A 25,075-nucleotide genomic window follows, 5' to 3' on the forward strand; every position below is an offset into this window, starting at 1 on the left:
TGCATTGTGCACACTGCTGCAGTCGAGTCCTAGCTTTGAGCACGTGAAGGAAGATGATGGGGATAAAGGTTGCTCTTACTCATCACAGAATAAAAAGAGCTCTGAAAGCAATCAACTGCAACAAATTCTGATCATTAGGAAATTAGGTTTTCAGCAGAGGGACAACCTCACATGTATAGGCTGTCAGCAGACAGGCAACCTGTCATGGAATGCCAAGACCCAAGTTTATTTTGGGTCTTGGCATTCCATGATATAGGATTCCATGATATTCCATGAATACTGATATACAAAACATAAGGGTATAAACAGGGAAAATGTAGATGGGCTTTGGAAGATCCCAGTTACCTAAAGCAAGTAACTTTCTTATCTACCAGCATTTAGCTACTATTCAAACATTCAACAATAACTATCAGTGTATATGACAGACTATATTTATTATTAAACAATAATATTTATTTATTCCCTATAATATGAAACCAACTTTCCCCAAAAGCCACCATACTCACACACACAAGGTTTTGTACTTGAGCATAGGATGGCTATCCTAACCTATACTTCCAGCACAGTCATCTTTCTATGTGTTGTCTTTACTCTGCTACATTGCCTTCCTAGTTTCCAAAAGACAAAGAACAAACTTGTAATGACTCTTCTGCATGGCCTCCACCCCATAATATCCCTTACTTCCATCTCCCACATTCCTCATCTTGCAAGTCTTACATCAACTTACTTTTTTTTCTCCCCCAAAGTCAAACTATCACTTCAACTTTCCAAAAAAGAGTATCACTATATCCCTAGGGGGTAGAGACAAAACAAGCCCTAAAACACCACACAATTTAAACAAGTCTGTACTTCAAATTAAAGTACTCTATTCTACGCGACCACTTAAGTTCTTGTTTAAGCACTATGACTGCTGTTTTTTTGTGATAAACCAAAACACTTTAAAAATAATACCTCACATACTTAATAAAAATACTGCTTCCCTAAAATATTGTCATAAAAAAATGGAACCGGCATTACCATCCAAGTAAGTATAACGGGTTCTAAAACAGAAAGGGAAGCCAGATGATTCTGAAGCTCTGGGATTATAGTCAGAAGCAAAAAAGCCCTGCAAAAAGAATGCAAGATGCAAACTCAAAAGAGCTCATTTACCTATCAGTGACAAGTAGCAAAACAAATAACACATAGCCATTCACAGCAATATACATTTGCCACAACAACAAACCCCAAAACATTTTCTCTAGTCCTTGTAAGGCACAGTGTCCTGTTTGTACCATTCTGCTCCTTTATACTTGGAACGAGAGAATAAAGTTCTGGCCTGCCTTTTCCTCAGTTAATGTATTGCTTCTATTCACACTCATGAGATGTCCTTGGCAACTAATGATTTACCTCACCTGTTCCAGACACAAGCTGATTATAATAAATTAATCTGGCTTTCAACACTACTTCTCCCATCCATATGGCCCCTACTACACACTCATCATTAATCCACAGTGTTTTCTGAAACAAGAGGTGCTGGTGAAGGAAATGCTTGCACAGTAAAACAATATTCCCATTTATTTAAAATGGTCACAATTTAGAAAGAATATATTCAGTACTGAAGCTTAGCTTAGTTCTAGGACTGATCAGTCACAAGTGTTTGGATCCGAGTCCCCAAATGTGCACCTTTCACAATTATGTTTAGGCTAATCACTGAAATAAAGTGTCTGATATATGCTGCTTCACAGACAAGTGATAGCACTATTGCTGTAGGAACCAACACACAAGGCATTAATAACGCAATTATCGTGATCCCAATCACACTTGGAATTATGCAAGTCCATGCCAGCTGCTGCCATTTCACGTGTTCTCTTTATTGTTCGATTTCCCTCATTTAATAATATTTTAGAACTTCTAAGTAATCAAAATGCCTTATCTCCCTTTCACATCTCCACCATACAAGCCTTGATATTTTGGTTGCTGTTGTAGGGCATTGCACACTTTGGTACCGCATGCTATGAAACATACAATAAAGCCTCAAAAATGTTCAGATCATTTGCAATGTATCAAGAGGGAAAACAGTAAGGAAAAAAATGACATGAGCTATCCTGTCTCTTACTTAATCACATCATTACAAAACATTAATATAAAGGTCTATTACAAAAGTCATTCAAGGACAAAGAAATTAAAATTCTGATTCAATAAGAAACAGAAGGTATGGCTGTAATGCAGTTCATTATTATACCCAAAATAATTATCCCAAAGCAAATAACGAAGTGGCTTATTTTTCTTAGACTCTATAAATCTATTTTGTGAAACTGATTTACTGTACATCATACCCTAAAATTTACAGTATCTACAACATAAATCGCTATTTGTTTTACTTGATATTGTTCATCTGCTACTATTTTTTTAAGCATTAAAAAAAGCCACACAAGACAAACATTCCAAATTCAACTCTGCACTGACTCTGCTAAAGTTCTGTGACATGGGCAGGAAACCCCGCCCCTCAAGCAAAAATCCCAACCCTATACACTGTTGCCATGCAAATACATAGACAGAATACAGCTACATCCCTACAGAAGCAACCTGACCTAGAAGTAAGCACCAGTCACTTCGACAGCCTGAGAAAATCAGCACACGCTTCTTGATGGCAGCACATTGTTTGCCTGTATTGCACGTGGATTTGATGTGAAAGGACCTGGAAGCCCAACACAGCCTCAGGCTGCAGGTGCAAGCACACCAACAGTGCAGGTGTGCTGCTCTCAGACAGAGACAAGATGCTGCTCTACCACCAGCCAACTGACACTGCCCAGATGTCCAAAACAGAGATGAATGTGGCAGCTTTCACTGCTGGCAATCTCCAGTGTCCTGAAAGTCATTTGCAGGCCTAACCTAAAAGTTTCCCATATGGAATTGTTAATGTAAAAAGAAGATAAAAGTGACTTGACCTTTTTTGATAAATTTCATTAAACAATCCCAACAATCTTATATACAGTCACTGCAACACAGTTCAAACTCATGTTCTGTATTTGCCCCAAGGAAAACTGTTCATATAAGGTTCATTTAAGTATTTATATTAGAGATCTCTACATCCTAGCAGACTCAAGGATCTCCTTTATACATACAGACTAAACCCACCTGTACCTTCAGTAGTTTCCATATCATCTTTTACTACTTCCAAGATTAATCTTAAAAGCAGTCAGTTCATCCCTGTCTACCCTAGTTTAGTCCAAGTACTTTAAATACTATTTTTGAGCCCAAAGGCTTACCCAGCAGTCTACCTCTACAGAACAATGAAGACTTAGCTAATTATGCTAATTAAGCAAGCTAATTAGGCAGCTTCAGCTAATGTATGTAAATGCAGCTGGTATTAGAATATTTCATTTTAAAAGGCTAACATAAAACATGACTTAAGGCACACAGACACTTTTATAGTAAGTATTAGGAAACAGCTGTAGTGGGTTGTTTTGCACAGGAAACTATTGCTGTCATACTCCCACAGAGAGAAATGCTCAGGGGACTCAACATTATTTAACAAATCGAAAAGACTAAGCTCAGCTCCAGGACAGTGGAAGTGTAACTTGTCCATCTACCTATGTGGCTTGATGTCCAGAACACTCCTAGCAGAATTTCAGAATTAACACCCAAGTCTGAATTGTACTAATACTGCTAATAATCTAGTTAGCTTTAACCTGAAACAATGTCACTTTCCCTTTGAACAGGCAGAGATCATGACTGTAGAAAAAGTCATGAGTCTGTCTTGGTTTTTTAGACCACAAATTCCTTATTCAAGCTTCACAAGCTAAAAAATCAAAATAGAATTAACAGGATATAATACACTTTTTACATTATATTCTACTCCAAAAGGGATTGAATATGTAAAAGTATTTCAGGGTTAAATATGCATTAACATCATCTTTGATTTTGCTAACATAAATATTAACTACAGATTACTACTGTCACATGAAGGTCCAAAGGCCTCAAATGTAATTTCTATTGCTAGGCTGAGCTTCAAGTGATAGATTAATCTGAAATCTGGCTTACCAGAATGTAAAATGGACACTCACATTTACAAAGTATACCTCCTTCTCATCTTGCTCCATAAAAACACTAAGAACCTTCTAAAAAATATTAATATTTGGTGGATAAGTATAAGGCTAGAGAAAATAAGCATCAAAAGAAACAGCCAAATTTAAACTCTGACCTACATTCACTTAGGGTTACTAGCAGGGTAAAAGGCCAACAGCCTGTAAAACTAAAACTAGAGACTCTATATTTTGGTAGAGAAAAAAGGTACTGAGATCTTTGCAAGAAAGAATTTAACATGACAATTGAAAATTATGATTAAACAAAACTAAGAGCTGCAGTATGCATACTACCGGCCTATTTCATTTTTTGCTTGCTATTTATCTTATTTTCTTTTCATTAAGGAAATGCTTCTTTTCCCTACATGGAACTATAGTGACATTTGACAAAGTAATTAAGAGAAGGATGATCATGATCAGCTGCCTTTGCCCTGTTACCAAACACAGTCAATACACAGTTCATGACTCCAGCAGATGTTTGTGCTTTACAGACTTCGTGGAAACTTAAGGTCTTAGTTTTTTTGTCCTTCCTGTATTACATGGAAAAGAGAATCTAAACAGAGAAACCACTGAATTACTAGCATCAAGTATTAACCCATCCAACACAATCTACTGTAATAATCATCAAAAAATAAACTACCCAACAGTTTTATTTTCACAAATACAGAGCTATTATTAAACAGGCAAGTCTGAATTCCCTTGACAAATGGCAGAAAAGCTTGTTTGAGCAAAGGACTCTGTTAGGGTCTTTGGCTACTCAAACATCACTCACTACCCCTCCCAGTTAATACTTAGCTAAAATAACCCTGCTCACAAAACATGAATCTCCAGTGCAGAGGACAGAGGGTCACACAGAACAGTGAGGCAGAGTCAAACTCTGACTGTAAAGAGGCATGTGTCAATTCCCCATCACTTATGTCCTCATCTCCATATGCCACCCAGCTTCACATGACCATGGACTTGCTCACATCACAGGATTTATCCAAATCAAAACTAACCCTTCTCAAAGGACACAAAGAGGAGTTTTGTGTGTGTGTCTGTGCTTAGATAAGATGAAGGCAGTAGACATTTAAATTAACAGCCTAATAAAAAGGTTGGGTTTGGGGCTTTGTTTAAATTTCTTATAAAATGAGGGCCTTATTCTAATACAGACTACTTCAACTAATGCAGTGAAAGTACAGTAGTTAAAATCTAATTTGGCAAAAAGCATCTCTAGTCATGCAAGAATGCAATCTCACTGAGCAGCTATAAGGTTACACAATAAATGGCTCCTAGGCAAACTCCAACTCATCCTGACAATTTCTGGGCTTCAAACACTGGAGTTTTGGCTACACCCTAGACACCCATCTGGGCTTCACAAATATATCAGACATCAGCTGCAGAAACTGGGGATGGATACCAGCTAGGGATTCACAGATCCTCCAGTTAAGGAACTGAGGAGGAGAAATGAACAGATGAGGCTTTACAGATCAGAGAGATTCTGCAGGGAGCATGGAAATCAAAAGTTCACTCAAAATGGCATAATATAAATGGAACACTTCATTAATCAAAAAAATCTCTAAATACAAATAGACTGGTGAAAAAAAATTTTTCAGGTTCAATTTTGCTTGGCATCTCTCCTGCTTGATTTTACAAATACTTAAGTGCTTAAGAAAAGCATAAAGATAAAATCTTGCTATTTTTAATTCCCAATGCACTGTCTCACACTATCCTAACCACTAAACAAGGTGCCATGATGGAGAGTATCTGCCAGAGTGTGCATAACCCAAAGAAACCAAAGCAACAGAGTTGATATCTGTTGCACTTCAAAACCCACTTTTTGATGAAGAAGCTTAATATGGAAAATTTCTAAAGACCATTCTTAAGAACATTTTACATCAGTGATATTAATACAAATGTTAATTCAACGGTTGTATTCAGTAGAATTGCACATAATACACAAGATAAAATACTACATTTATTCTTGCAATACTATTGGTCAAAGATAATAAAGGCCCTGCATGAGAGCATGTAGAAACAAACCACTGTCATTCAAAATTTCAGAAACCTCTCTAGTTTTGAGTTTTTCATTCACTATTCCTAACTAACAGGTATATAATCAGTAACTATAGCAGCATGTTTTACATTGTGAATTGACTGCTAATGTACCTGATCTCTATCTTATTAGTTAAAATTCAAGTTTAACAACAGAAAAGTGCTCTCTATGCTAACACTCAAGAATTATTTCAAGAAACATGTTATTATTATAACAGCTTTAACTCAGAGTTCCCAAAGCCTAACTCAGAATCTTAGAGTGGTTTAGGTCAGAAAGGATCTTAAAGACCATCTTGTTCCAACTCCACTGACAGGGACACCTTTCCAGGTTTCTCCTAAACCAGGTTGCTCAGAGGTTTCCATCTAACCTGCCTGAAACACTTCCTGGGGTTAGGGATACGCCTCTCTGGGCAATGGTTTACAGTGCCTCACCACCCTCACAGTAAAGAATTAAAGAAGTAATTAAGATTCTTCCTAAAGAAGAATTAAAGACAAAGAATAATATCTCATCTTAACCTACTCACTTTCAGTTTGAAGCCATTTGCCCTCAACCTGTCACTACATGCTCCTGTAAACAGTCATTATTTTACTTGTAGGGTCCATTCAACTAATACTACTTAAGGGTAGTTGCCTTTTCTTGAGTTTTGATGTATGAAAGTACGAAAAAGTATACAGAAAAGCGAGAAAATAGACAGAAAGAAGCGTGAGCAAAACTCTAAGTACTTGTTCTATTCACAAGGCATTCTAAAATAATTTGCAAATAAAATAGCTCTTCCTTCTTTCTGTATGATTTTAAGTGCTCAGAACTTCAGTATATTAGCTACCTTTCCAATAACTCATATATACCTAGATAGGCATTTAGGGTATTATGGGAAGGGGCTAGAAAACTACTTGCTTTACATGCCAAAGAAAGGCAGCTGGTAGCTAACCTTAAATTCTTAGGCCACAATAGAAAGAGCGGAAAAAATCCATATGCATATGTATGTGACTGGCTACTGCAGTCCATCTAAGTCATTTTAGCTGTAGTTAATTTCCAGCAACAAAAGGAGATACAAAGGACTACATGTATATTCTTTAATATACAAGATTAATATAACTAATAACTCATATAAAGTCTTTTTGAAATTTACTGTTATTATCTATTAAAAATAACTAATTTTTACAGCTTTCTAATGTGTAGCTCTTAAGCTCTAAATCACTGACCATAACTAATAAGCAGTGTAATAGCATGAGTATCTGAAGTAAAACCACAGACTGCAATTTTGTTGATTGTAAATCATAATCATTTTAATGCAAAAGCAACAGCAAATCTCTGTAATTACTGGGTGCATTTTGAATCACTTTTATGATTACTGCTCTATGCCCATTAAAAATCCAAAACACTGAACTGCACAGGGTATAAAACTAGAATTATGATATACTACAAACTTTAATTTAAATCCATAAATTCCCTTACCAGTATTCAAAATTATTTTGTTGCCAAAAATTGCAGCCCTGCAAAATTGACTTTACAAACATTTATTTTATCTAAGAAACCAGTAGGGGCAGGGATTGTAGTAGTTGCCTTGCGATATATAAATAAAATTTAAGAACATCAAGAACCAGATTTGGCACCCCTGCTTGTTTATGTAATATATGTGGCTACCAAACTCACTAATTAAAAAAAAACCCTCTGTTCTAAGTGTTAGAAGCAAAAACTGAAAATGTCAGCAGTGGTATACACACAGTTTGGATCTGCAATTAAAACTTCAAGACACAATTTGTAACACCTGGGATAACTTACCCCCTACAGCACCGTCCAAGAATATTCCACAAAGTAGTAAAACACTGTATATCATTTTAAAAAGAAAACAAGACAAAAGCCAGGAAACAAAAGAAAATGCTTAAACATTACTTGAGCAATCTCCTGCTTTTCCTCAGTAGTAAAAAGAAAATTGGCTTCTAGAAATGTATGCTTTTTAAGGAGAGGTGGAAAGGAAATCAGAAAAATTAAATACCTCATAACAGAAAAAGACTTGAATGTTTCTAGAGATATGAAAGTGTATGCTAGCTAGACATTTCATAAAATACCAGATTAAAAATTCTGAAACAAAACCACATTCAAACTTAAATGGGGTTAGCAGGAAAGGAATATCGGAGTATTTGTGGTTGTGGGCTATTTGAACAAGGAGAGAGCAGGAGAGCTTGCCTTTTTTCAGCCAGCAGAATAAAGGCATTGAAAAGATACACCTGCTCTTACTGTGCTGCAAGTCTGGGCTATCCCTCAAATGGGGACTATTGTTGCAATTAATCTCTTTATGCAAGGAGATACACCCATGTTGGAGAATATGCACAGGGCACTGTGTCTGGGTCATTCTATTGTTACACAATAACCTACTTAAACTTAAAAAGGTCATTCATATTTTTTAAAACATAAAAACCAAATTCTCAATAAATGCAGGCTGAAAATTAGAAGACAGCTTCTATTTTAAAAAACTGAAAAAGCACTTTTGAGGAGCTTGCAGAGCTTCTTTTAGGGTGACTGATAGGAATAAACCAGTTCCTAAGACAGAAAGATTCCTCCACACCTACATACTGATGTCATAGTCTGCTTCAACTGAAGTGTATTTCAGTGCACAATAAAAATTGCCTTTTATTCTGGTGAGGGTTTTCCTCAATGACACCACAAAAAAAACAAACAAAAAAAAAAAAAACCAAAAACAACAAAAAAAAACAGTAAGAGACAACTTGCAGATCCTCCCTGCAGAACCTCCAGGGATAGAATTTTAGGAAAACAAGGTAAAAACTACACTTTGCCTTTTCTTTTCCTTCTTTTCCTTTCCTCTCATCAACCTTTCTTTCCCTTCCCTCCCTACTCACCCCTACATCCCCCAACTTCAACACAGTAATTTCTACACAATCAGATTATACATTCTATTCTACAGCATCCTACTATAAGCCACAGTCATGGTTGAAAAAGTATTCTTTAATCTAAAAGCCCCTTTACACAGATTTATAACTTCCTCTAAGTGATTTCCTAATTTCCTCAAAGCTCCAGGCTAGGAGCAACTGCAAAATGTTTCCCCTAAAAGCAATATGTTGAACTGCTTGTTTTCAGCAATTTTGTGATGAAAGTGGGTAACATCAGTATTATTTAAGAATGTTTGCTATTTAAAAATAAACTGTTGAAAACACCAAAGTTCACAAAAGTAGATGAATGTGTGGTTCAGCAATTAGCACAAAAAAATCTCCACTATGCTGCCTCTTGTCCCCTTCTTATTAAGATCAGCATTTGTGAATCAAAACATATTCAGTCCATTAGGATAATAATGCAGACAACATTCAAAGACACTACATGGACTCCCACTGCATTAAACAGAAGATCTGCTGATTATACAAGTAGGGACTAAGATATACAGCACTACAGAGATGTGTGCATGGGGATTTTTTTCATTTATCCCTTCGATTACTAAGGCTTGAGGAAACAAGAATGACATTTTTGGCTTTCTTTTCTCTTGCCTGTGCATTTGAACTGTCCAGGGCTTTCCAATGAACTTGATTTCTTTCAGCAGCGTATCCCTTCCCCTGGCTAAATTACTGTGCAACATTTCACGATACTATGGACAAATCCTTTGCAGACTCTGCTTTTGCACACACATATTCCTGTAGCACCTACCGGCTAATCCCGCTCAGGAATAAAGTGTATAAAGTGGAGAACAAAGTTACCCTCAGTTCCCTCTACCCACCAGAAAACCAGCAGGAGATGAAACACAGAGGACACACAGGTGTCTCTGACAGACACTCTCATCCATGTAGGGGTTAACAACCGTGCAGAGGCGCTCACCTACAAGGCTGGGTTTATGATCACAGCATGGGGGGAAATGGAGACTGCATACAAGGAGATGGTCTGCTGCTCAGCAAGAAAACATGCTACCCTTGCCCAAAACTGGTGGTGTAAGTGACCAAGAGCTGTAACTTTCTGGGGAAACAAAGATAACAGAAGGTTGAAACAAATGCGTATTGTTGGAACAAGATTTTTATGCTGTACAGAGAACACTTATTAATCCTCCCACATAAAAATGCTTCTGTTTCATTAATCAAAAAGTGGCAAGATGTTAAACAGTTAACTTAGACTTGTCTAGAATTGATTATGTCAACTCAAACTATTTTTGTATACTAGACAAAAAATTACCACAAAAAAGGAAATAAGCAAATGCCAGAAATTAACTTCATTATATCTTTTGATTTTGTTTCACTAGACATTTGGAGTAGAGAAGCACAGTATAAATTAAAATAACAAATGAGTATAAAATATGTGGAAAATGTATTTTTACAAACATAAAAAGAGATCAAGAAAAGTTTTGTGGGGGGCTATCCTCATTACAGGAATAATCACTGGTTTTAGTGCTGATTTGGGTAGAGAAAGAGAATTACTTTTTATATCAGTAGGCCACATTCAACTGGATAGAGCATTAGTGTACAGAACAACAGGCTTAGACTCCCAAATGGCTTACACTGGAGGGAGAGCCTGGTAACTACAGGAGTGTTATTCATCAGGGACAACACCAAGAAAATACAACTAACGACAAAGCATTGCATACACCAGTGATGTAAAATAAACCTCTGGCTCTGCAACCCAAGGTATCAGGGTCATTGTGGATGCAAGGTATGAATCCACAGAATTACAACATTAGAAAAGGGTAACAGCCATATGGGGGTAAACAGACCAAATTGTCAACTGCAAAGAGTTATGCCCAACACCAGCAAGGCCCCAGTGGGATCCAACAGCCAGAGCCCTTCAGTCCAGCAAGGGAGGGGACCAACTTCAAAGAACTAGGATTGACCTAGCAAGTAAAACCTAAACAAAGAATTAATGAACCATCTTTATTAGTTAAGCAGACACTTTTAGGTAGAACTCAGTAACACCCTTGGGCAGCTAAAGCTTGTCACCAGAAGACAAGACAAAAACCTTTATTCTCCATGAACAGGGCAGACATGGCATGAACTAACAAGCTAAAACTGTTGCATGAAAGAGTCAGGAAAAAAATATAACAGCAAAGACAGCTTAGCTGTCAAACAATTAATAGCCAAGATTATTATCACCAGTAATGTGACCTTTGGAAAGTTATACTACTGCTTGTCAATCACCAGTTTCAAAATACAGCTTACAATTGAGGAAAAAAATACTTAGCAGTATGTCACCTCTACTCAGAGGTATTGGACAAGTATTTCAGTCACACAAACTTCCAAGGGTTAGTGCTACCAATTAGCTGAACAGCAGAAGGACATTTAGCTTCCTGTGTAGATCTGACGTCACATAAACAGAATTATTTTTACAACTCAGGCAACATCCACTTGGTCAAATCTTAGATACATTGAAAGGGAACACATGGAAAACAGCAACTTTTTCAGGTACTTAGAAATACACATTTCCATGCAGCATTACCACTTATTTGTACAGGGGAAAAAAAGAAGCTTATAAAAAACTGCAAGAAACATTCTTCAGCTGCAAGCTGTCTAAACAACATCCAGAGCTGTGATTTAAACATGAACCTCTGAAAAAAAATGCTTTTCTTTTCCAATTTTTTCTTGTATTTAAAAGATGCTGACAGTATTTGGAAAGCCAGGGTTTAAATATTCTTTATACATAGTTTTGGGGATATAGAAAGAAAACGTCCTTCGGGTATTACTAGCATACCCTTTCAGGCCTTTTTTTTCCCAGGCTGATGGTCTACATGAGCACAAGCAATGGGCTAACAGGTCTGAAAAATGTGTGTATTTATGAGAAGAGAGAGCAGAAACCATAGATTCTGAAGATCAAGCAAGGGAAGGGAGCACATGGGCAGACAGCCAACAACTCCTCTGCACACAACTTTAAATTAAAAAAAGAACAGGAAACTAATTACAATGTCGGCAAAATTTCCACCTTTAGGAAATTTTCCACCAGACACAAAAGCAAACCAATCTACCCATATCCAAACAAATTCCACCCCTTCACCAAAGTTGGAATGATCTCGTGGTTGGGGCATAAAGTTCCAGAACAGCATGATACAAACTCACAATGCAAAAACCCTTCTTTCCTCAGCCTAGCTTTCTTGCAGTTTCTTTACTATAGCTCATACCGTTTTTCCAAGTTTTGCTCCTCCCAAGCAGTTTAAGTCTAGTAAGGCACCAATAATTAAAATTATTCTTCTCCTTAAATAGGTTAAAAATGCTTTTGAAAGAGATATATGGCATCAGTAGATAATTATAATGCAATTATCAATTTATTCCACTTCTTGACTTCTCAATATTTTTAATGTACCAAAAAAAAAAAAATCTCATTCTTATTGACAACACTTTCTATTCCTGAACTTAAAGCTGAAAAAATGGAAAACCATCCAGAAATTCACCAGACTGCTTGACAGGCCACAACTTAAGGGCCTCTAAACTGGAAAAAGAAAAGGGGTGAGTGGGCACTGGGGGGAGGGGGTGGTTTGGTGAGAGTGAAAAAGAAGCAAATAAGCAGAAAAAAAGGAGTACAGATTTATTTAACAGCATTTGACTGACAGCATTAGGTGTGGGGAGGAGGGGCACCCACAATCTCAGCAGCTGATTCCAAGGAGAAAGGACTTTTCCAGCTTGTGAAAATAGCAGCTAATAAAAATATGTTTTAAAAACCATTTAAATCTAGGCAAGATTTCAACCAGAAACCATAATGGTTACATTTTTTTATTTAGTACAATTGAAAGCACAGTTGTAGCTCCTTGGAAAAACCCTCAGTTCATTCTCAACAAAATCAATAGCAAAATTTCCCATCACATGATAAGAGTAATGGCCACAGCCTACAAACCTGACAGAATCTACTGCAAATATGTTTTTAATTTGAAAACCCTACTATAGAAAAGATAACTGATAACACTTATACTGTAGATATTTCTTCTTCTATCAAAGAGCGATTTACCCAGCAACATATAATTACATATTTTACTGGTCTCACCTTCAAGCAGCTAATGAGCAGACCACAAGAAAGTACAGCAAGACAAAAATTCAATTCTGTAGTTTGTTCAGGTATTAGTTTTAAGGGTTTTTGTAATTCTTTTAAAATATTCATAAATGCCCCTAAACCCATGAAATATTAAAGCCATAAATATTTCTCTGTTAGCATATTATTTTCCAGGAGATAAACATAACCACTAATAGATATTTACTAATCAAGTAGCTATCTGAAAGAGCCTAGAGAAAATTAGAGCTTTTTGTTTTTTTTGGTAAATGGAACACTTGGCAAGACAAATACATACTAAAATAAAGGAAGAGAGGTCAAAAAGAGAAGGAACAGAAAAAAAAGGGCAGCAGAAAGAAAAAAAAAACAACTACCAAAGAACACATAAGTTCTGGGAGGGGCTGTATAAAGTAGTAAGGTGCTAGTGAGAACATCCGAGTCACTCTAAAAGTCATTTTTCGGATGCCAATTCTAAAAGTTCAGAGCAGAATTTAGGTACCGTTATTGATTTGAACACAAACCAAAGCTAGCACTTCCCTAGAAATAACACATGCACACTTTCAATTAAATATCTATGACATTAAAAACTACCAAGTACATGAAGCATATGGTCATACTGCACAAACTATCAAAAAAAAAAAAAAAAAAAACAAAAAAAGGAATATTTTAAAGTCAGAATGTGCTAAGTAAAAGTGCCAAATTGTTCTTGTCTAGTTGTATAGCAAAATCAAATTAGAGAAAGACACTTTTCCATTGCAAACATGACAAGTGATACAAGGAGAAGAAAAGAACAATAAGTTCTAGAAATTCCTTTACTACCTTCACCTTGAATTTAATTCATATTCACTGTAAGTACAAAGCTGCTATTTATTATTGAGAAGATGATACTAATTTCTTTGTCCCTGTAGGAAGAAACACACTCAGCACAAAGGAATTTCTGCCTTATTTTCCAAAATAGGATCAATAATATTAGCTATTACATCAATTTCAGGCACTGAGAGGTCTATAAAACAAGTTCTATAAAAACCTAAACAAAACCATGCTTTTTCCAAACACATCACACACATAAAGAGGAAGGATATACAGCAACAGCTTATTTCCCGACAGACACCATAGGATTTGACTTAATGAACCCAGTGGTTGCATAAGCAGTTATTTTTAACATACATAAGTAAAGAATAAAAATTCTCTTTTAAGTGTGTTTCCAGCTGTATGATGAAATAGTTCCTTAGGGAAATGCATCAGTTCTTTACAACTTCTCATAGAGATGAAATTACACCTGCTACCGAAGACTCAAAGGAAAACAACCCAATTTCATAAGCAATACAAAGTTTTATAAAAAGCACAACACCCAAACCAGTACATACTTGCAAGAGTATCAGCATAAAACAACCTCCACAAGAGATTCAGACCGCCTCTTATTATGATAATCCCTGCTTTCAATAGCATGCATAAAACTTACCTATAACCAGAGTCACTGCAGGCAGAACTCCCTTAAAAAAATACCTCCACATGGCTCAAGGTTGTGCAGTGCTACTCATATTTATAGAGGTAAATGAGCACTGAGGCCACCAGCCTGGAAGCATTTAGGAGCAAGCCTGGCTCAGCTGATTCCCATTGTTGCCTGATAGCAAATAAGCTCCCATCCCTTCCCTTGATGGCACATGCATGCCTTTCTATCAAAGAGAACAAAAAAATTTCCTGAGGAACTATTGCATCAGGACCTGAAAAGAGAATTTTTCAATATTGTTTCAAACTAGGAGTTTTTAGACCACAAGCCTGAGAAATATTGAAGAATTTTGCCTTAACCTTTGCTAGGGATACAAATGTTGCTTCTTGAAGAGGTATAAAATGAGTGACCAGGGAGTATGTTTGGTTTCAACATTACTGGCAATGACATATACACATTTTATCACTCCTAATCATTGGCTCTATGAAGTATGTCCCTACTGTGTGTAATTTTTAGAGCTGGACAAAAAACAGCTAGTGGTATTCTTGTCAAACTTCCTCTTGCTCCATCCTACTCTACAAACTACAGAGCATTATTTTTAACACTGTGCAAATACTAAGTGCATGTGAAAATGCTCTCTCTGAAACACCCTCTTGGCAAAATTTTATTTAGAATTATCACATGTAAGTTCAATAAATTTTCTTCACATGAAAATATGAGGTTAAATCAAAATTACTCTTCTTTGAGTTCCTTTCCCTTGTTTTGTGTTTTCTCCTCTTTTAAGTGTTAATACCTTAAAAGGAACAAATCTTTTGGGTTAGCAATTTCAATTTCCACCATTAGTTTCCACAGGTTAGTGTGTTAAAATGAGATTCCCTTCTGACGTTTGATATGAGAAAGAATGCAGACTCAGAGGCTGAAATAGACATTTACCCTTATATTTTCGTTGAAATCTTTACCTTAGGCACTAGCGTATGAAAACCTGTGATTGTCTTGATGATTCTTTATTCTGGTACTTTTAAATCCCTAACTGCAGAAAAACCTCTGCTAAACTAATAGCTGAATATTTAGAGGAAAGCTTAACTAGAAGGTAAAAAAGAAGTCACAGATGCATTTGTACAAAAATTTTTTAATGCAGTACAATACAAGCAGTTATAAGTAGAAAAGGTTTAAATAAAAGCTCAGGAAAAACATTTTTGCAAACAAAAAACAACGGGACAAGAACTCAGAGGTGCTGCAATTAGAAGCAATTATTATGATCATAGTATTAGAACTAGAAAATTATGCAAAAAGAAAAGCCTTTCAAAATTTTTGCATTGAAGGCATTTTGTATTGAGGTTACAACTTATTTCTTTAAAAATACATTGAGTCCTGCTTCAAAAAGACCAAATCATACAGCAGTTCAAAAGCTATTATACATCCTCCTTTTCCTAGATCAGTCCCTTCTTTCTGCCACAAAACTGGGGCTGGAGGGACTTTGGATGACTGCTGCTTGTGGCAGTTTCAAGATTGACTTTTTTAACATCAAAGTTTAGACTTCCATTTTATGAGAACAATCTGGTTTCAGCCACCTGTGTAAGTCAGGGGGGAATCAGCTAGGGACACTGAGCGCAATGGGCAGAGAAGTGATTGCTCCACTCTCCTGAGTGGAAGAGAAAGTTTCTCTTCTCAATAGAACAAAAGGGAAGAGAGAGATGGATCCAAATAGCAGCCTGAGACACTGGGCAGCAAGAGAAGGCAATGGACTGAAACTCATACAGAATATAGGTTAGGAGAAAAAAATTTTAGGAAGACCAAAGAGATTGTTTTTAGGAAAGAAGATAGTGTATCTTGAGGCAGACTTTGGGGAGATAATTTAGTAGAAGTTAGGGAATGTGTAGCTCCAGGGTACACAGAAGGCTGTGGGACAGCAGGGCTGGTAAATGTGGAGTCCCAAGGACAGGAGCTTGCTAGTGCAGAGGTTCCACTTCCAGCATCTTGACCCAAAAACTAAGGGCACTGATGCAAAAATGGCACACACTCCTAGTTTTTTCTGGAGGTTGTTTTGTTTTTTCCTCTGTGGAATATACTTACTAAGTTTTTGGTTTATACTGGCTTTTGGCCTTCTTCACAGCATGAATAGCCTATTTCCAGATCTCAGCCACTGAAGTTCTCAATGCCTTTTTCTCATAATAAAAATATTTCCTTCTGTGCATGTGAAAGCATGGCCAAGTGGCCACTTAACTAACTCTGGGAAAAAAAAAACAGTACAAGCTTTCCTTAGCCCCTGATTGAAAGGCAAGTGTTCTTTCCCCAGCCTTTTAGCCCTTTTCTTAACCAGGCCTAGTTTACTGTGTATTTATGAGGCACAGACTTCAGAACCAGACTTAATTTCCCCAAAAGATTGACACCATATGCAGTGATAACACCACATGCCTGCATCAGGGTGTGTTTCCTCAAAACCAATGCAATTATTCTGTGAAAAAACCCAAATGTGTAGAAGACATACATTTGTACCTGCCTATAAGGTTTATTTGCCATATATTATTGCTATTTCTCTCTGATTTTAAGTTACTGAGGGGACAGCTGTAAACAACTATCTTATCTCCAACCAATGCACATTAGTGGAGATTTCAGCGGATATTTACCACATATTTATTCTAGCACAGACCCATAAGATCTATGTTCAAAAGTCTGCCTCGCTACTATTTGAGCTGCTTATGATGATACTTAAAGCTCTGAAAAGTTCTGATTTTTATTTTCATGTTACTGTTGTATTTACCATTCTAAACTCATGTAATCCTGTTCTTATCCGCCACCACAATTAGAGCCTGTAAAGGTATGCTTGTTGGCTGATATCAATTTGAATATCTCACTCAAAAAGCAGCAACAAATGAAATCCCTGGCAAAACCCCCACTGACTTTGCTGGGAATGAGACCAACTGGAAGAACAAGGCTCCCATGAGAGACATGAATCACTGTCATTCCCATGTTGCTGAGTTTGTGAGAATTAAGATGAGATACTGTTTGAAGACTCTTCTACTTGTGTTTCACATGACACGCCACTTCTCTTTGTTTTGTAAAATCATAAGAAAAGTTTTTTTACTATATCTGCAAGTAACAAACTGGAGAGGCTGGATGAGTCACTGGAGACAGCTTTGGGCCGGCTGGGCTCACAGACTGCCAGTGTCATGGAAGGTTCACCCGATTCTCCCCTTCCTGCTGCACAGCCATTCCCAAAATAACGTGGCAGTGCTAAACATAGCCGTGTTGTGCTCTTTTAATAAAAGACAATTCCTGCAGAGTACACAAGCCACCACATTTGTCAAGATAAGCACATCAATACGAGATGTCATATTAGCCTAGACAAAGAGATTGAACAGATAGCTTTGTCAAACACCAAGCAGAGGGGCTCATTCAAACTGACAAAGCAAGAAATTCAAATGTTGAACCTACATTCTAGTATTAACACATTCCTTTCTCTTCTGCTGGAGAAGAGTCTCAAACCAGTAAGCAAGTTCCTGTAAGTAATATAATAAATTTATTCCTAATCTAAAATAATAGTATTCCTGTCAATTCAAACCTCTCTGCTGCACTTTTCAAAAACTCTGTAATGGTTTTCAGTATGTTTCAGGCTATGTATGGATCTATACACCTTAGTGGATAGGGACCCTCCAGAATGACATATGCACACAGGGTATAACTAACACAGAGAATTAACAGGCATAACTAATCGTCATGCAGCCAGGTGATCACTTGATCACTTTTCTGTTACTTACATGTAAGGAACTTGACTCTTAATCCTAAGGCAATAGACAAGTGGTCCCAGTGCCTCATCTGTCTAAAATCTGTCATGACTTTAAACCAACTATTCAATTCCATTTCAGAAATCAGGGACACAGCTGCCCATTTTATGGGATATGTGAGACATTGAATATTGGTAATACGGAAACTAGAAACATGGCTCACAAGATTACTTCTTTGGTGAGAAATTATCTTGGGGTTTTTTTTGTATTCCACGTGTGTAGTTGTATATATCTACATCATACATATAGCAGAGGCAGAAGCTATGGGGGTAGGGTTATCAAGATAAATATTTTTCTTAAAATGCATTTATGTTTCAAAAAGACATGATCACCAAGCTTACTTAAAACAAGACAGGTTATCAGTGTGTGGAAGTGAAATTGGTAGACAGATTTTTGTCACATCACTGGTAGTGTCTCTCTTGAGGTGCAGTATTTACATAAAACCTCACAGTAGGTGGGGAAAAATCAGCTCTGCACTACAGAACTCTGACTGAATAAAGTCCTTTGTGGGGAGGAAAAAGCCCTCAAGGAACTACTAGAGGCTAGGCATTTCTCTTTTGCCAGGAACCTTTAAGTTTAGCCTTTCCTTCAAACTTAGAGCCTTGTGGAGGATGTAGGAAGGATTCCCCTTGCAGGGCAGCTGTTCAGTCCCACACAGGTCCTCTGCCAGCCCACACCACGATCAGAGCTCAGAATTACTCTTAACACAATTGTTGAAAGAGGGCAAGAAAGCTGTGGACTTGATACTGTCTTCTATCAGGATGCCACCTGTAATGTACCTGAATGAGATCTGCCTTCCCTCTTAACTGAAAAATAATTAAATCCATGAAGATTGGCATTCAACATTTCCAGGGGAGATTGAATACACTTTAAAATATTCATGAACAATTCAAATGCAAATACAATATAGTACTGTATTGTTCACATTCTGCAGCATTTTGCTTTAATGGGCTTATTGGAAGATCTTTCCCAGTTGTTTTTATGAGTTTGATAAACTGGGACTTTGAAACAGCTGCCAAATATATGAGGTGCTACATTTTCTTTAAAAGAAAACAGAATTGTGAAGTAAAAGGTAAATTCTGTGGTATCTATATAAAATACCTTTTCACTTCCTGAACATTGCCTGTAGCTTTGCTAATTTATTGCCATGAAAATATTGTTACTACTTAATGCACTAGTACTTCTGTCAATAGGCAGCTTTCCCCAAGGCATATTTGAGAACGCTCTGCTAATCAGAGTTGATGCAGTTATTCTAAAACAGCCAGGTCTTTAGAAAAAGGTTCATGTTTAATTGCAGTACAGGTGAGTGTACATTTCTTCAAAGCACAATATTTTAAGAACAGTTTTTAATTTGCTGAATTCACTTCTGTCTATATCTAAAGTACATTATCCAGCTCCAGCTTGAACCAGTGTATTTCAAAGCAGTATTGCTGGCTTTACCTCTGACAATTTAATTTACGTGAAATATTCCTCATTTTGTAGTGGCAAGGATTAAACAAAGACTTAATCAGAACCACAAATCTGTGCTATATTATCAGCACATAACTTAAAAAGAATGTGTTTGGGTGTTTAAGCAGATACTCACTTGGATCTGACATTTTACTTTTCTACATCTGCTTGAACTCTTGAGATTATGATCTCATGCATCTGAATTTTTAGTGTTTGTTTTCCAAGCATGCTGATAATCATGAAAAGCACAGTGAGTGACAATGAGGTCACGTACATGTGCATATGTCACACTACAGTTTTATTCTCTCTAATAAATATTGAAATCTCCATGACTATGACTTTACTGAGGCTAAGCAAATAATCTTAATTGGTGTGGGAGATTTAACATGTATGTTTTTAATGTACTTGCAATTCTATGCAGATGAAAAATGGAATAAAGTTCTTCAAGAAATAGGTCAGGCCATTAATTTAAATTAGAAATAATAATTAAATTACAGTAAACTATTAAATGTCACTTAATCTATATTCAAGATAAATAGAGTACTAAATTTCTCTTGGCATGTTCCACAACAAGGTACCCTACTTGTCTTTTTATTGACAAAATTTAATGCTCCTCTGCTCTCTCTTCCACAGTGACTTTACTCCTTCTCAAACCCAGCATGGACATTATCCATTTTGGAATAAGCCCGCCAAAGAAAGAAGTGGTTTTGTGTGGAGTTAATGGCTATACATCTCAGATCCTGTTGGCTCAGATCAGTTCTGTGTTTTCCTGCATTTATCTTCACTGTAATGCAGGGCGTCTGCTCATTTTGGTTTCCTTCTGCCATCAATTCATTTCCCAAAACTTCCAGGGGCAAAAGACTGTGAAATGTCTTTCTACACTGCACATAATTCACGTGCTAATTAACGACAGAATTATAACCATCAAAGATAATTTCTTTGAGCAGCTAATTGTTTCAAGGTGACAAGATGTTTCACTTGGCCATGGGCTCTTGTTTGATGGGCCTTAAATCCCATCACCTCCACAAGAAGTTTCTTAGACATGTGGGATTCCTAGCAATAGCAAGCTTGGTGAAAACAGTAAAACATAAAGCTTTGAGTACTATGGAGCATTATCAACATGGAACAAAATCTGACTCCTTTGGAGTTCTCCTCAGTTACAGTTATGTTCCTTGGCTTACCTGAAATACACATAGGATACAATATAAGGAGGTGAGGCCACATTAAAATTCTCCATGGAAATAATCAAGATGGCTTATGATAATTCTCTATGTCTGAAATCACCCACACACATGGCTTCAATTCCAAGTCTGCACATCTTTTAAGGGATTTATATTAAGCTCTGCTAAGTAGCTGTTAGCCATTTCTGCTGACTGCAAACTAAGTTAAACTAAAATTTACCATAGCAATAGATGTCTATTCTGCCCGCTCTGTTGTTCCACCTTTCATTTGAAACTACAACAAAAAGGAAAGACAGCAAAAGGATGCTTTTAACATCTCCACAGCCACATACAATATTAATTTTTGATCTTCTGACATGTTTACAGCTCAGCCAGCTAGCAAAAGACTCTGAAGAAGCCAGAGGAGCAACACTTCCAGTCCTCAGGGATGTTTTAAAATAAAACACCAAATCTTGCTTGAGAACTTCTTAATTGAGTCCAAGAAGTACTCCTCAGGAAGCAAGTGAAATGCATATACATATGTACACATAAACACACATACACATCAGAAGGCTCCTCCTTTTATAGATACTAATTTCTATGTGTAGATATTAAGAAGAAAAGATGGCATCCTCCATGTAAACCATGGGAGTGGAAGACTAGTATGCAGCTCAGCACAACCAGAAATGCAAATAGATATCAAATAGGTCAGTGGTCTAGTGCCTCACTCCAGAATGTCCACATGACAAGGATGAGTGGTAAATGTGTACAAAAAAACATGACATAAACTTCAAGTTGTTTCTTCAATCCTGTGTGCTGCAGAAAATACATTCAATTTCTTTTGACATGAAGAAGCCTGTATATTCTACATATGCTGTATATTCTATATAAAATTCTAATGTTTAAATTATACCCACAAAAAAAAATTTCTAAAGTTTGGCTTTGTTAGCTTTTTTAGGTCTTGTTGGCTTTTTTTTTTTAGAGACACTGCTATAATATGGCTCTTTCCCAGATGCAAAAACACAGTATTTCATCTTTCTTGCTTTAAACAACATCCAATGAATAATGCACAGTGACGTGATCTTTTGCTATTCACTTTAAGCCATTTTGGAAATATATTACTATAGTGGGTGGCATTCAGAATAATGCATGTTGAGCAACAGATACTCAAATCTTGCCAGCTTTATGTTTTCTTACAACATGCTACAATGTGAAGTGAGAAAAGTTTTTTCTCTTACTGTAAAACATGATGTTATATGCATTCATTATCCAAAATAAATACATTGACACTACAGCCTGAAATAAAACTAGGAAAGTAAACTTTGTTTCTCTTTGTCTTTCAAAATATTACATGTAGATTTAAAAAAAATTAAAGCTGAGTGATGCTTTCTGTTTAAGTCAAGCTTGTCCTGACAGTTAATCTGCATTATCAGGCCCATCAAATTAAAATAAAGTGAGCTAAAGAAGAAATCAATGCCAGGGATTTGAATTGCCTTGATGTCATATGCTGACATCTTATAAATTTTACAATTCCCGTGGAAGAGTATCATACAATCATTTAAGTTGGAAAAGACCTTTAAGACCACTGAGTCCATCCATTACCCAGCACTGCCAATTCTGCCACCAAACCATGTCCCAAAGTGCCACTTCTACACAACTTTAAAATACCACAGAGATAAGGCAGATGATCCACTTGGAAAGACTGAATTGGTAACTAAGAACACACACAAAGTCAAATGGAAAAAATGAAACATAACTATGGAGGTGGTAATGTGGTGCAGCTACATTGACAAGCCACAACTTCCATGGAATTTCTTTTATATCAGACATGTAATGGTAATTTCAATATAATCGTGTGTTACTCCAAACCATGGAGGGAAAAGAATCTCCACAAATTGATACAGTAACTTTTGGGAGGTGCTGTACTTAGACTATATGTTCACAAATCTTAAATTTGACATAATATCTCTTACCATGTCCTCAGCCAGAAGTTCAGGAAAAGGGAACAAATAAATATCCCAGACCAGATAATTGTGCTGTACTTGAGAAGTGACTATGGGCCTCTGTCACCGAGATGTTAAAAAATTGGAATACTGAAATTTGCAGTTTTATTGCACCTTCACAATGTTATCCAAGTTGAATTTTACCCATTATCCTCACAGCCATGTCTGTGACAGTAGATATGTTCTCAATTTTAATTCCTCAAATTTCTCTAAACCCAGACTTGCAGCCCTCCCCATCACCATACTTCCTTACATTTATAAGCATTTCAGAGAGAAAAAGCAGTCACAAGTTGAAGGACAACATGAACTGCTCAGTCTTTCTGAAAAATGAGACTTCAAATCATTGAAGAAAATATAGGCAACTTGGGTCATCAAACTACTCTGAAGAACTTAATCTTGAACTCTTAACCCCCCATGCATTATAATACCTTAGTTTCTCTCACAAATAATTTTCTTCTCCATGGTATTATTCATTTTATTCTATTGTTTTACTTATTCTGCATATTACATTTTCAGCAGGAAACCTACCAAAAATTTCAGACAAAACAAATTCAAATTTCCAAAACAGATGAATCTTACATTATAACCTTTTCAAAAGGTAAGAATTACATAAACATTGAGGCTGGAATGGACTCTACTAAGATGTATCCTTCAGATGGTCCTTCAGCAGGCTGTGCATCCTGGAGACTGATTGACCTGTGCTGGAGCCTGATGAATAGTTTTGACATTCACCAGTCACTACCATATTCCAGCAAATAAATCCAGGCAACAGTTAGATTCAGCTGCTGGAGTTCTTCCTCCAGCCAGATGACCACTTATTTCAGGAGCCATTTCACCAACAGAAACTGACTAAAACAGGACCACTAGCAAAAGATGAGCGAAGCCATCCCTCTTGGACACAATGGAAAAGTTTCACAGAAAAGACAAAGAAATGTGCAAACCATTAAGACCAACCTGTCAATTTCCACTTTCCCACCTCAAACTAAACGACATTAAAAGAAACAGTTAATGAAAAAAAAAAAAAAAAAGGAGGAAAAAACAAAACACAGCATCATGCCATACCAGCAGTGTCAAAAAGCGCTGGTGGATCTCACCTTTGTTGACCCCACTACTCTTCACACCTTGCCTATCATATTCCCCTCCAAAACGCCACTGCACAACTGGAGAAACTCAGCACCGGTACATGGCAGAGGGCAGGACCAGGCCGTGCTGGACCCCCAGTCTCCAGCCCAGCCGCCCCACTACTCCTCCACACCCGACAGCCACGACTCCTCCTGGGGTGGCGGCCGGCGGGGACCCTCTTACCTTGTTGGAGTAGGGCGGTTTACTCAGGTTGATGCCGTCGCGGATGAGCTTGTCCCGGATCATGATCTTCAGCTTGAGCCTGGGGTACGCGACCAGCCCCCCGGCGCCGGCCGCCCCCCGCCGCCCGCCGGGCCGGGTCCTGGGGGCCGCCCCCCGCCGCGGCTCCTCCGGCCCCCCCGCCCGGCGGGGGCAGCGCCCGGCGGGGGCGGGCGGCGGCGGCTCCAGGGTGAAGTAGAGCCCCGCCGCCCTCTCGTCCGCCTCCTTCAGCCGCCGCACGGCTTCGTGGATTCGGCGCCGGTGGTGGGGCACGGCCACGCCGATGGCATCCAGGTCCGGGTCGCCGATCTGCTTGCAGACCTCCAGGTCGTCGTAGCCATTATCGACGAAGGACTCCGCGTACTGGGGTAGCTGCAGGGTCTTCAGCCACTCGTAGACTATGTTGGTGCTCATACCGGCTCCAAAATAATAACGATTGCAACTTTCAGCACTGAAGCCAGCCTCCCCCTTTCCACTTCTCCCCAGAGGACATAAAGCCACAAAAACTGCGATGCAAGCAAGAGGTCTCAAAATCAAGGTCAAGAAAACATCCACTAGGAAAAGAAAAAAAAAAAAATATCCTTAAAACAGATCAGTAGGGCACCGCAAGCACTGCTGATCGAACCCCTCCTGCTTATTCCTCCTCTTGTACCGAGTACAGCCGCTTTCTGCCACCGGAGAAGGGAAGCTCGGACTGGAGAGATGCAAATTATAAGGGTGCATCCCCTAAAATCCCAGGTCGCTGCTGCACAACATCCACCCACTTTCTCTGGAAGTAATTCGCAGTCGCTGTCTTTTTGGGGTTTCTTGGTTTTTTGGGTTTTTTTT

The 25,075-nt window shown here is 37.7% G+C and overlaps 1 protein-coding gene across 3 annotated transcripts in view; it reads right to left on the reverse strand.

Annotated features, from left to right (window-relative positions):
- The window catches only part of LOC110468846 (SAM and SH3 domain-containing protein 1), a 526,389-nt gene extending 501,556 nt beyond the window's left edge, over positions 1–24,833 (reverse strand). For 2 of the 3 annotated variants that reach the window (XM_021527028.3, XM_021527027.3), the window contains exon 1: positions 24,212–24,833. In XM_021527028.3, coding sequence (XP_021382703.2) covers positions 24,212–24,661 — 450 coding nt within the window. In that variant the 5' untranslated portion in view covers positions 24,662–24,833. The remainder of the gene's footprint in view (positions 1–24,211) is intronic. The other variant, XM_021527030.3, reaches the window with a different exon arrangement.
- Positions 24,834–25,075: the final 242 nt, after the last annotated feature.

This window comes from Lonchura striata, chromosome 3 (genome assembly GCF_046129695.1).
Source record: "Lonchura striata isolate bLonStr1 chromosome 3, bLonStr1.mat, whole genome shotgun sequence".
Lineage (NCBI taxonomy): Eukaryota > Metazoa > Chordata > Aves > Passeriformes > Estrildidae > Lonchura > Lonchura striata.